Source organism: Chenopodium quinoa, unplaced genomic scaffold (genome assembly GCF_001683475.1).
Source record: "Chenopodium quinoa cultivar QQ74 unplaced genomic scaffold, ASM168347v1, whole genome shotgun sequence".
Taxonomy (NCBI): domain Eukaryota; kingdom Viridiplantae; phylum Streptophyta; class Magnoliopsida; order Caryophyllales; family Amaranthaceae; genus Chenopodium; species Chenopodium quinoa.
Genome location: NW_018743331.1, coordinates 7,882,047 through 7,892,327, shown reverse-complemented (window position 1 = coordinate 7,892,327; position 10,281 = coordinate 7,882,047). Strand labels below are relative to the sequence as shown.

General features: G+C 32.4%; 2 protein-coding genes across 7 annotated transcripts; one reads left to right on the top strand and one right to left on the bottom strand.

The window, feature by feature from the left end:
• Positions 1 to 2,474: 2,474 nt before the first annotated feature.
• Positions 2,475 to 6,578, top strand: LOC110737872. Of its 6 annotated transcripts, none has more exons than XR_002514495.1 (6): positions 2,475 to 4,057; positions 4,150 to 4,644; positions 4,738 to 4,918; positions 4,998 to 5,061; positions 5,315 to 5,452; positions 5,902 to 6,578. XR_002514495.1 is itself a non-coding variant. In XM_021918222.1 (4 exons), the coding sequence occupies exons 1-4, from the start codon at positions 4,184 to 4,186 to the stop codon at positions 5,371 to 5,373; spliced, it is 765 nt and encodes a 254-aa protein (XP_021773914.1). In that variant the 5' UTR covers positions 2,475 to 4,183; the 3' UTR covers positions 5,374 to 6,578. The 6 variants fall into 5 exon arrangements, 1 of the variants encoding a protein (XP_021773914.1); XR_002514494.1 differs by having other exon boundaries at positions 2,475 to 4,644; XR_002514498.1 differs by having other exon boundaries at positions 2,475 to 4,644; positions 4,998 to 5,120.
• A 1,108-nt stretch (positions 6,579 to 7,686) lies between these two features.
• Positions 7,687 to 9,123, bottom strand: LOC110737592 (protein FAR1-RELATED SEQUENCE 5-like). Its single transcript, XM_021917929.1, has 2 exons — positions 8,566 to 9,123; positions 7,687 to 8,451 (listed from the first exon to the last, which is right to left on the bottom strand). The coding sequence occupies exons 1-2, from the start codon at positions 9,121 to 9,123 to the stop codon at positions 7,687 to 7,689; spliced, it is 1,323 nt and encodes a 440-aa protein (XP_021773621.1).
• Positions 9,124 to 10,281: the final 1,158 nt, after the last annotated feature.

Below are 10,281 nucleotides of genomic sequence, written 5' to 3'. Positions count from 1 at the left end.
TAAATACGCATCAGATTCTCTCATAAATCATGTTGTAAATGTTTTTAAAAATTAGGTATCATTAAATAAAAGGTCAACTTTCTCCTCCTAATAAAAGGTTGCTTAGAGAGGAAAGAAATATTAAAAGCAAGTACATATGATAATGAAAAGAAATGAGCAAATTAACTAAAAAGCTTCACAAAACTTGCTATATTGGGTAGTTGGATAACGGATTTGAACTTAGTACCATGAATCAAACCTTTAGACAATTAATATTGCAGGTTTGGCAAGGAATATAAAGAGTTTCTTATTACAAAGTATTTACCATTTCCCAATATAAGCCACCCCTTATTATAATGAAAAAGGCATCAAAAATTGGTCAATTTTCTCCTTCTTGGTAGTCTAAAGGAAATAAAAGTACATAAAAACTTAAATAAACCTGATCCACAATAAATTATTGTGGACCCGGTATTATCACGTGACTCTAGCTTTCTCTCCAACATCTTACTACTGCTTCCTGCCTTCCACTATTCCTACCCAAAACGCATGCTTTTGATTTCTTTTCCCAAAAAAACGCAGCCTACACACTTTCTCTCTCTTCCGACCTCCGTTCTTCCATTTTCTCTCTCTACAAAATCAGCACCGATTTTTCTGTAAAATTGCTTGAATTATTCTTCAATGGCAAGAACTAGAGGTGGTGGTACAGTTCAACCGAGAAGAGGCCTTCGTTCTTTAGCTACTTGACCACTTTCTGGTATAATTGTTGTTTATCATTTGATTTCTGCAATTTTGAGGTTATTCATTGTTGTTTTTCTTTAATTTAAACTATTTGCATGATTTTTGTTTCGTATTGAAGATTATTGAAGATTGATTTTTTTTCATGATTTGTACTGTATTTCTGCAATTTTGAGGTTATTCATTGTTGTTTTTCTTTGATTTAAACTATTTGCATGATTTTTGTTTGAATTTTGTTTCGTATTGAAGATTATTGAAGATCTAGGGTTTTTCGATTTTTTTTCATGATTTGCACTGTATTTCTGCAATTTTGAGGTTATTATTGTTGTTTTTCTTTAATTTAAACTATTTGCATGATTTTTGTTTGAATTTTGATTCGTATTGAAGATTATTGAAGATCTAGGGTTTTTCGATTTTTTTTTCATGATTTTTCGAAGGTAATGTTTCAGATATTGTGTTTATATTATGGTACATACAACAAAAGGGTTAATTAATTTAGTGATTGAATGGAGCCTCATGTCAAAGGCAATGTAACATCATGTTTTTTTCTTTTTTTTTTCTTTTTTTCCCCTTCTTTTAGTTTGACATAAAAGAGAGCTATTGAATAATGTTAATTCAATGCGTGTAGCTCTTTGCTCAACTCAATTTTATGTATAGCAATGATTTGAATAGAGAAGGCGGGATTCATATTGACGTATTCTGGAAGTGGTGGTTTGCTTGAGGGTTTGTTTTCAGCTTTCTGTATAGTTATTTAATTGCACAATTTCATACATATACTACAATTTAGTCAATAATGATGATTTTCTAAAATCTGGATTTTGCCTTTTTCCAACGATGTTTATATATGCATTGCTAATAATTATTTAGTTAAGTAACTTCAAGCACCACAAAGTATATGTGTCAGTTTTTGTGTCAATTAATGTTTCGCTGGGTGTAACTTCTTGTTGATGAATTTGGCCAATTAATTGGTGATTGCTCTAGTGTAGTTTGAGGTGCTATGAGAACTCTTTGTAGATTTTGTTTGATCATTTGTGTCATATCTTTTGAGCTCTATTACTCTTTGTTCCGAGAGAGCAAGATCCTTTTCTAGGCATAATCCTTTTCTGGAAGATTATGCAAAGGGTTCTTGTATCATGCCATTTCTGCAGTCAGTTTACAGAAGATGAGAAACATCTTTTAGGGACTGGACAATGTCAAGACATTGGAGATCCTCATATCTGAATGTTATTTTGAAATACAGTATTACAATCTTTATTTCAGGTCAGATAAGAAATTATATGAGTTTATTTCATAAGAAAGACAGGCTTAATAGCTCAAAGAGCATTAGAATCTAAAAGTTTGAAACAGTCTCAGAGGCTCTGTACATATTGTTTGTGATTAAATGACCTATGTTAGATATTTAGTACATTTAGTGCATATATCATTTTCAGTGTGAACTAATGTACGTTGTTTTTTAGTAGGTTAGTAGGTTCAGAATTTGTATTTTATTCACTGCTTAATTTGTATATTGTTCGATTACTTTCAGAATTTGTGTACTCAATGATGATCTCTGTCTCTGCTGTTTGAATTAATATTACTTGATTTTTGAGTTTGGATACTTTGGTTACTGGCCTGCATTATGTAATTTGCAATGGTTCTGTTTTTTATGGTTTATTTATGTGATTCTCTAGTCTTAAATTTTCTGGTCATTATTGTTTCAGTAAGGTCACTATAATTTACATTTTGATTTCTTTTGTATCATAATGGTGCCAAAGGCTTGAAGAAGAAAACTAAATCTAACAAGAAAAAGAGTATTGCTATTGAAGAGGTTCATGAAGATTCTCTTGAGCATCAAGTTTCTGCAATTATATCACCATCATCTCGTCGTAAGAGAACTCATGATGAAGCTGAAGTTGAACCTGCTGCTCTTGTTCGTCCTAAGAAGCCAAGGACTAGAACGAAGAAACCAATAGTTGAAGCTACTGAATCTGGTGGTGATGTACCTACGTAAGTAACTTAGCTATGAAAAAGAACAAGTCGACTTTTGGTGTTCAAGCATGCATGATTTCCTAATCTAATGTGAAAGTTGGAAAGCCTACCAACAATAGTGCTTTGTTAGATTCTATAATTTGCCCTGTTACCAATAATAGTGCTTTGTTAAATTCTATTATCTGCCCTTGAATGCATTGAGCTTACAGTATTTGTGAACTTCTCTCTCTAATACTTCATTATCATCGTACATATTATGTGAAAAATTAGCTTCTCTTTTTTTTGGAAAAATTTTTGTCAGACTGCATTGATTTTTTAATTTGTTAACTTGATGTTGATTTAATGTTGATAGCATTATTATTTGTATTTTGCAGAATAAGGACATTTAAAACTAAATGTAGGCCTTTGCATTTGGTTGACATGATGTCTAACTTTATTCTTGATAAAAAATATTCTGTAAATGAAATTGGTTTTGGAGGGTTGTTATCATTGAAGTTGAAAAGGAATCCTACTAGTATGTATAGGTGGCTAATTGATTCTTTTGACTGTGGTAGCTGCATGTTTTCAATTGGTAATAATAAGGAGTTTGTGGTGAATGACTATGATGTGTATGACGTGTTTTTCCTTCCTTTGAACCCCAAAAATGTTGAGGAGATACCTAGATCTGCTAATAAAAATAATCCAGACTTTGTTTTCAAACATAATTGGAGATTGCATTTTGGGTTGACAGATGAAAATGATCAAATTCCACTTAATTTGTTAGAAGCTAGGATACCTACTTTAGGCCAAGGTAGAGATAAGTTTAAGCAACTCTTTGTTATGCATGCTATATCCACGTTTTTAGCTCCTACTTCTAACAGAACTGCCAATCTTAGGATTGTCAAGGCACTTGATGATGTTGAACAAATTAAGAATTTGAATTGGTGTAAATATGTTCTTGAAAAACTATGTGAAGGTGTTAAAAGTTACAAAAAAGGAGAAATTCAGAATTGTTGTGGTTGTGTTTTGATGTTGGAGATTATTTACTTTCATAGGTTGAAATTTAGGAATGTTGAATTAAGTACTTCTTTACCCTTAATTCAACATTGGAATGATGAGTTGATTAAGGATAGAATTAAGAAGGAAAAATTGTCCAAAAGTTTTGGGTGTGGGATTTTACAGTCTGATGTGTATCCTGTTAGTGGTAAAATGAAGTTTCCGGATGGACATGTTGTGGGTATTGCAGGGGGAAGTATGGGGAATGCTGGGGGGGAGTGATAATGTTGTGAGGAATGTCGGGAGGAGTGTTGATGTGCCTGATTCCCAGGGTACAATACAGTTCATTCTCCCAGCAGGTTCGATGTCAGATCAAGAGATCCATTCGGCTGCTATTGATGTAAGGAGTAGCTGACTTTTATTCTATATTATTATTTTTATTATTTGATATGATTTAAATGTTTATACATGTTTCTTTTAATGTTTTTGCAGCCTGTTCATGAGCAATTTTTGTTCATGAAAAGAGATGCATGTGATCTCTTCTTTTTACAATGATAAGATAAAAGAGATTCTTCTTTTACGTGGTGAGGCCAACAACTCTTCTGGCTCTTCTGGTATTAATTTGTCCCAGGATGATTCGTTTTTTATGGATCCTCGAGTTCAATCTGTGATTGACGAGATCTCTGAACTTGCTATTTGGGTGACAAAATTACCTGAGGTGTTGGGTCAAATTTCTACATTTGACCACAACAAAACAAATGGAGGGAGGGAGGCAATTAGAGGCACTATCCCTGTGATTGGCTTTGAAAATATTCTTGCAAATGGAGGGTCCAGGTCTTTGTTTTCTTTGGATTGGAAATCTAATGAAAAGCTTATATTCATTTCACACTTTTTGAAGTCAAATAACAAGGAAATGAAACTATTGGATTCATTAGTCCTAGAGATTGTTGACTATTGCATTATCAATGATTCTTATTTGGCTCCTAAGTAAGTAATCTTTTGCTTGATTACATTGATTTTCTCTTATTAATTTATTTATGAAACACCTTTTTAATTCTTATTTTATACTCTTTGACATAGTGAACTGTTGGTATTTTTTCACCAAAAGCATTTGATTCAAAGGCAAGAATTCTACACATTAGGAGAGCCTTCTGAAATCATGAGCAGTAGTATTTTTGATTGCTGGGCATTGCTTCTCAATGAAAATCAGAAATATTTGAAGGATGGACCTCGGAAATTGTACTTTGGTTCTTCAATTAGTGTGAGTTGTTTAATTATTTCAATGTTTATTCATGTTTTTACTTTTTACTGTTTTTTTGATTTGTTAAAATATTATGTAGGTTACAATAGTAGAAGCTGCCGGCAGTGATGGCAATTCACAAATAATGGACAATGTTTATCAAGGTTTGGAGGAGTGGATGAAAATAGCTTGAAATGATTTTGATTTGTCAGAAGTTGAGTTGGTAATACTTTCTGTTTTTTTTTATGCTTTAAAAAAGACAGTTGCCTTTTTTTATGTTATAAATACCTTTTTTTAAATGAGAGTGACTGTTGAAAATTGCATAAGTATATTTTTAAAAGAGGTCACTATAATATCAAAAATGGAATCTATATTTGTTTTTTTTTATTCTGACTAATTGTGGTATTATTGTTGCAGATATTTTTACCTTGTCTTTGGGGCAATCACTATTGCTTATTTGTGGTGAATTTGACTAAAGGAAAAATTCAGTTTATTGATAATCTGAATTATGATAAGGATAATTTTATCTTTTTGAAAAAGTTGTCTAGTCTCCTGGTATTACTTTCTCACTCAATATTGTGCATTTTTTAGATATTGTTCTCTGTAATGCACTGTTGCTTTGAGTGTGTTGCTGATGCATATGTTTATGTGATGAATTTGTGGCATAACGCATGTGGTTGTTGAGCATAATAAGGATTAAAAATATCATGCAATCCTTTGTGACTAGTATACTGTGATGTCCTATGCCTCTGCGCCTTTTAATTACTAGCAATTGTTTGCCATTAAGGTGAGGGGTTGTTAAGTTTATGTACTATGTACCCCTTATATTGGACAATATCGTGATAGTTTGTGAGTACGTTTGATATGTTAATTATAATTGGTTTGACAATGGTGTTTCAGTTATCATTTGAGAGCTATGCCTCTGCTTGACTTTTTTAGAACTGTGTTGCATAAATATAATATGTTGTTTTGTTCTGTGATCTGATTATATGCTTTTTTGCTAGTGTGATATGATCAGTACCTACTTTGATCAAAGGCTTACACAATCTGGAGATATGGTTGACTACGCTTTGGAGTTTCCCTCTTTGAATTGGAGATCTAGCAAAGATAATTCAAATTCCGGTGTTTATATTATGATGAGCATGCTTTTATTCAATGGAGTTGATGAGTTTAAATGTGAAGTTGTAAAAATAGTTATGTTTTTCTTTCCCTTTAAATTATTTGTTTAATTTCTTTTTATTAATATCACAATATCTTATATTGATTACTTACTTTTTTAGGCTTCAAGTAGGAAGATTCTCCGGATTCAAATTGCTGCATCTTTGGTGTTATCTGATATGAATGAAGCTAGATCAATTATAATTGATAAGGTGGCTGAATTCAAACCTGATAGGCAGCGTCTTTCAAAAGAGGTTGAAGAAAGAAGAAGGAAAGAGATTGAAGAGAGGAAGAATAAGAAGAAGAAGAAAGGAAAGGGGAAGGCTTAAGATGTCAGAACATGATTTTTTGACTTAGTTATTTTTCTGATGCTAAGCAAAGTACTGTGAACATTGAAGATTGGTATTAGTATTAATTCAACTTTTGTGTATGATATTGAAGAAGATTGGAAAAATATTCATTTTGTGTAAACAAGCATTTGCCAACATTTTATGAAAATGGTATATTGTTTGTTTAAAAAAAAGGTCTCTATTATATTAATATACAGGTTACTATGTTAATGTGAAATGCTATTCTAAACTTATCTTTATAAAGGTCTTTATGTGATAATAAAGGTACCTATGTTAATATTAAAGGTAACTATGTTTATATTAGATGTTTGAAATGAAATGTCACTATATTATCATAGGTCACTGTATGTTAAAATAAAGTCACTTTATTATTTATAAGGTCTTTGTTTGGTTAAAACTTTATTATTTATAAGGTCTTTGTTTGGTTAAAAAAGGTCACTTCGTTTTCAATATTGTATAGTGTGAAAATTAAAAATTATGTTAAATTAATGGCAATCATCATAGGTCACTAAATGTTAAAATAAAGTAACTATTTTATTAATAATGTTACTATTATAAATATAAAGGACTATGTGTTCATTAATGTTAAAAAAATTGACAATACAAGGGTATGAAATAAAGATTACTATTTAGGAATAAAGATCACTATATTATGAAAAAAGGTTACTATTCTAAAAAATTTAGCTAACAAAATTAAAGATTACTACATTAATCATAAAAGACACTATATCATAATAATCAGTATTTAAAAGATATAAAGTTTCCAAAAACATAACCATATAACAATACAGGTTCCTATGAAAAAATTTAGTGCTCTTAAGACAACATTTGATGCCTTCAGACTATCAGAGCATATACTTATTATTAATATTTGGTGTTTTGGCACCAAATTCTCTATGCTTCCTCCTCTTCCCCTTATTCATGTAGTCATAGCTTCCTGGAATCCTTTTATTTGATTGTTTTCCTTTAGTTTTTGCACGAGCTGGATCCAATACTTGAATAACACTAGATGAAGTAGCTTCTGAATTCTCTTCTACACCTGTTGTGTTCTCAGAATGGTTGTTAGTTGATTTCACGGCAGAAATAATCTCATCTATTGCACTTGAATCTTTTGTAAAGCTTTCTTCTAAGACTTTTCTTGCTTGTTCAAACTTGTGGCTCTTAAGGATTAGACTATAATACTTCCTCACCATGTGTAGCCGCCAGGGTGTGAAGTTGTTTAATGTCCCCTTCTTCTTTTGCTTTGCCTCCTTTCTTGTCCAAACTTCAACCTTAGCCATTTTAGTCCACCTGAAAGATATGTACTGCTCTGGGAATTTTTTCAACAGAATGCATGTGCAAGATTCTAAGGCTATGGAAGCATAACCAACCCAACTCTTCAAAATTCTTGCATGGACATTGAATTGTTTGGTTTGTTGGATCGTAAGTTACTGCTTGAGTTGTGCCATCTCTGCCTTCAAGGTACACTTGGTAAACCATTTTGCCTCCATTAATAAATAGTAGTTTGGTTTGAGATCCAATGGCTAGTTTGAATTCTTCTTCTAAGTCCCTGAATAATGTATGTGTATAAACCTCAGCAGCATGTTTAAGTAAGGCAGACATCGGATAACTTGAAGTAGGAATTGATTTTGTGCTATTTAACTCATAAAAATCCTCATTCCTTCTCCAAGTCTTCACTGTCTTTTGAAATATGTCGTAGAATTCTGTCAAACTTGTCTTCTTGTTTGCTATAAATCCCACTGCATGATTTGTGCTCTCACTTCTCTGTGACGACAAGATTCTCGCGGAAAAAAAGTCCTTACTTAGAGTTGTTGACCACTTATGCTTTAGTGAGTATAACCTCTTGAACCAACTGTTGTTTTTCAGCTTGTACTTTGTCATCATTGAATCCCAACATACTTCAAACTGAGCTTCGTTAATACAACCACTCAAGCATTTCGTGAAAGCGGCTTTGAATGTGTCATCACTCTTCAAAATTCCAAATCTTGTTACAGCATTTTGAATCAAATGCCATAGACATAGTCTATGTCTAGTGTTTGGAAATACCTGTACATTTTTATACAGTTACTATGGTTTCACAAATGGTTACTGCATTTAAAATAGAGGTAACTAAATATAATTCCAGTACAAACATATTTAGATGTAGTAGTAACTAATTACCTTGGGTATTGCTGCTGCCATGGCTGCATCTTGGTCTGTAAACAGTGAGACAGGACATTTACCACCCATTGCCTTTTTAAAGGTCTCAAATAGCCACACAAATGACTCTATGGTCTCATCACCAATAAAAGAACAAGCAAACATAGTGTTCTTCCAATGGTTGTTTATTCCTACAAAGGGTGCGCAAATGAGGTTGTAACGATTCGTCCTATATGTGGTGTCAAAAACAGTGACATCCCCATATATTTTGTAATCTTCAAGCATCATAGAATCCCTCCAAAACAAGTTACAAACCCTTCCATCTGCATCCAACCTTACTCTGAAAAAGAAGTTAGCGTCTTCAGAATAAGCTTCCTGTAATTTGTCACAAACTACTTGAGAATCTCCTGCTTCAATGGCCTTTATTTTCAGCTTATAACAATAATTCATGTGGTCTTTCACTGTATGACCAATAGCATCTTCTCCTCCAGCTTCATTTGACATGTAATTAAAGGATTCCATAGGTCTTAGTCCAGATTCTTGCATGGCCTCAATCACTTGCCCTTTAATTTCAGTCATTGCACGCTTTGAACGGTGGAAATGGTTCCATTGTGGTCTAGTGAGTGGATGATTGTGCACCAACACATGCTGAACTATCTCAAATTGCCCCTCCTCATTCAATTTGGCTACTATCAAAGCATTACAATTTGTCCTTGTTATAGGAACTCTCCTACTTTGTCTTGTTTTTTTTTAACAAAGAACTTTCCTCTGTCAAGAGTTCTGGAATTTTTTCCTTCTTTTTACCAGAATTCCTCAGTCCAGCTGCAGAGCATACAAAGAACTTTTTGGTGATAATATCTTTAGTTCCGGTTTTGCTTGTCTTTTTTGCTTTTCTAACACTAAAACCAACTGCAACAGCATGTTGACAATACAATTCATGTATCTCTGCAAGTGTTGCTCGAGTTTCTCCTACTAACCAACCACTAATCTCTTCACTATTATTTTCACCTGTTATTTATTTGCACCATCCATAATTATCATTTATATAAGTCAAATTGGGTATATTACAATAGCACTCTAAAGTCTACAGTACAACAGACATATCAGAAAAGCACTCTAAGATAGATCACTATACTATCAGTAAAGGCAACTATATTACTTAAAACTGGCTTTGCATGTCTCTAACTGCTGTGAACCTAATTATTTTCAATCAATATAAATTACGTACTATTAGTTGCAATTATACGAATTAATACCTAAATACCTAATTTGATTTTCCAAACAAACAATTGTAATTGCATAATTGCTTAATACCTTGAGCTTGCATTACATGTTGATTTTCCTGCTGAACTTCATTCTCATCCTCAGCTTCAATAATAGCTTGTTCTACATCTTCAATAGCGTCATCTTCTTGTTCAAGTTCGAATTGAATGGGATGATGATACAAGCTTCCTGATATTTGACAAATCAAACAATGATCAGATCAATAACTATGCACAGTTTGATCAATTAAATAGATTATTAATAATTCTTACCTTCATAGTTGCTTTCAATTTGAGCTTCATCGTTCATATCTAAATTGATGACATTAATATCGAACTTTTCTACGGTGTCCTGTATATTTCGATTTATATCAAATTCAAGTGAATGTATAGAAGAATTTTCCATGAATTTTGCAGAAATTGATTTATTATGGAGAAATTATTAACCCTAGAATTGATTAGAAGGAGAGAGGAA

Coding starts and splice junctions, on each gene's coding strand:
- LOC110737592 (XM_021917929.1), bottom strand. CDS start 9,123: ATGACTGAAATTAAAGGGCAAGTGATTGAGGCCATGCAAGAATCTGGA. Junction 8,452..8,565: donor TGGCAGCAGCAATACCCAAG/GTAATTAGTTAC, acceptor AAAAATGTACAG/GTATTTCCAAACACTAGACA.
- LOC110737872 (XM_021918222.1), top strand. CDS start 4,184: ATGCATGTGATCTCTTCTTTTTACAATGATAAGATAAAAGAGATTCTT. Junction 4,919..4,997: donor ACTTTGGTTCTTCAATTAGT/GTGAGTTGTTTA, acceptor AATATTATGTAG/GTTACAATAGTAGAAGCTGC. Junction 5,062..5,314: donor AATGGACAATGTTTATCAAG/GTTTGGAGGAGT, acceptor TTATTGTTGCAG/ATATTTTTACCTTGTCTTTG.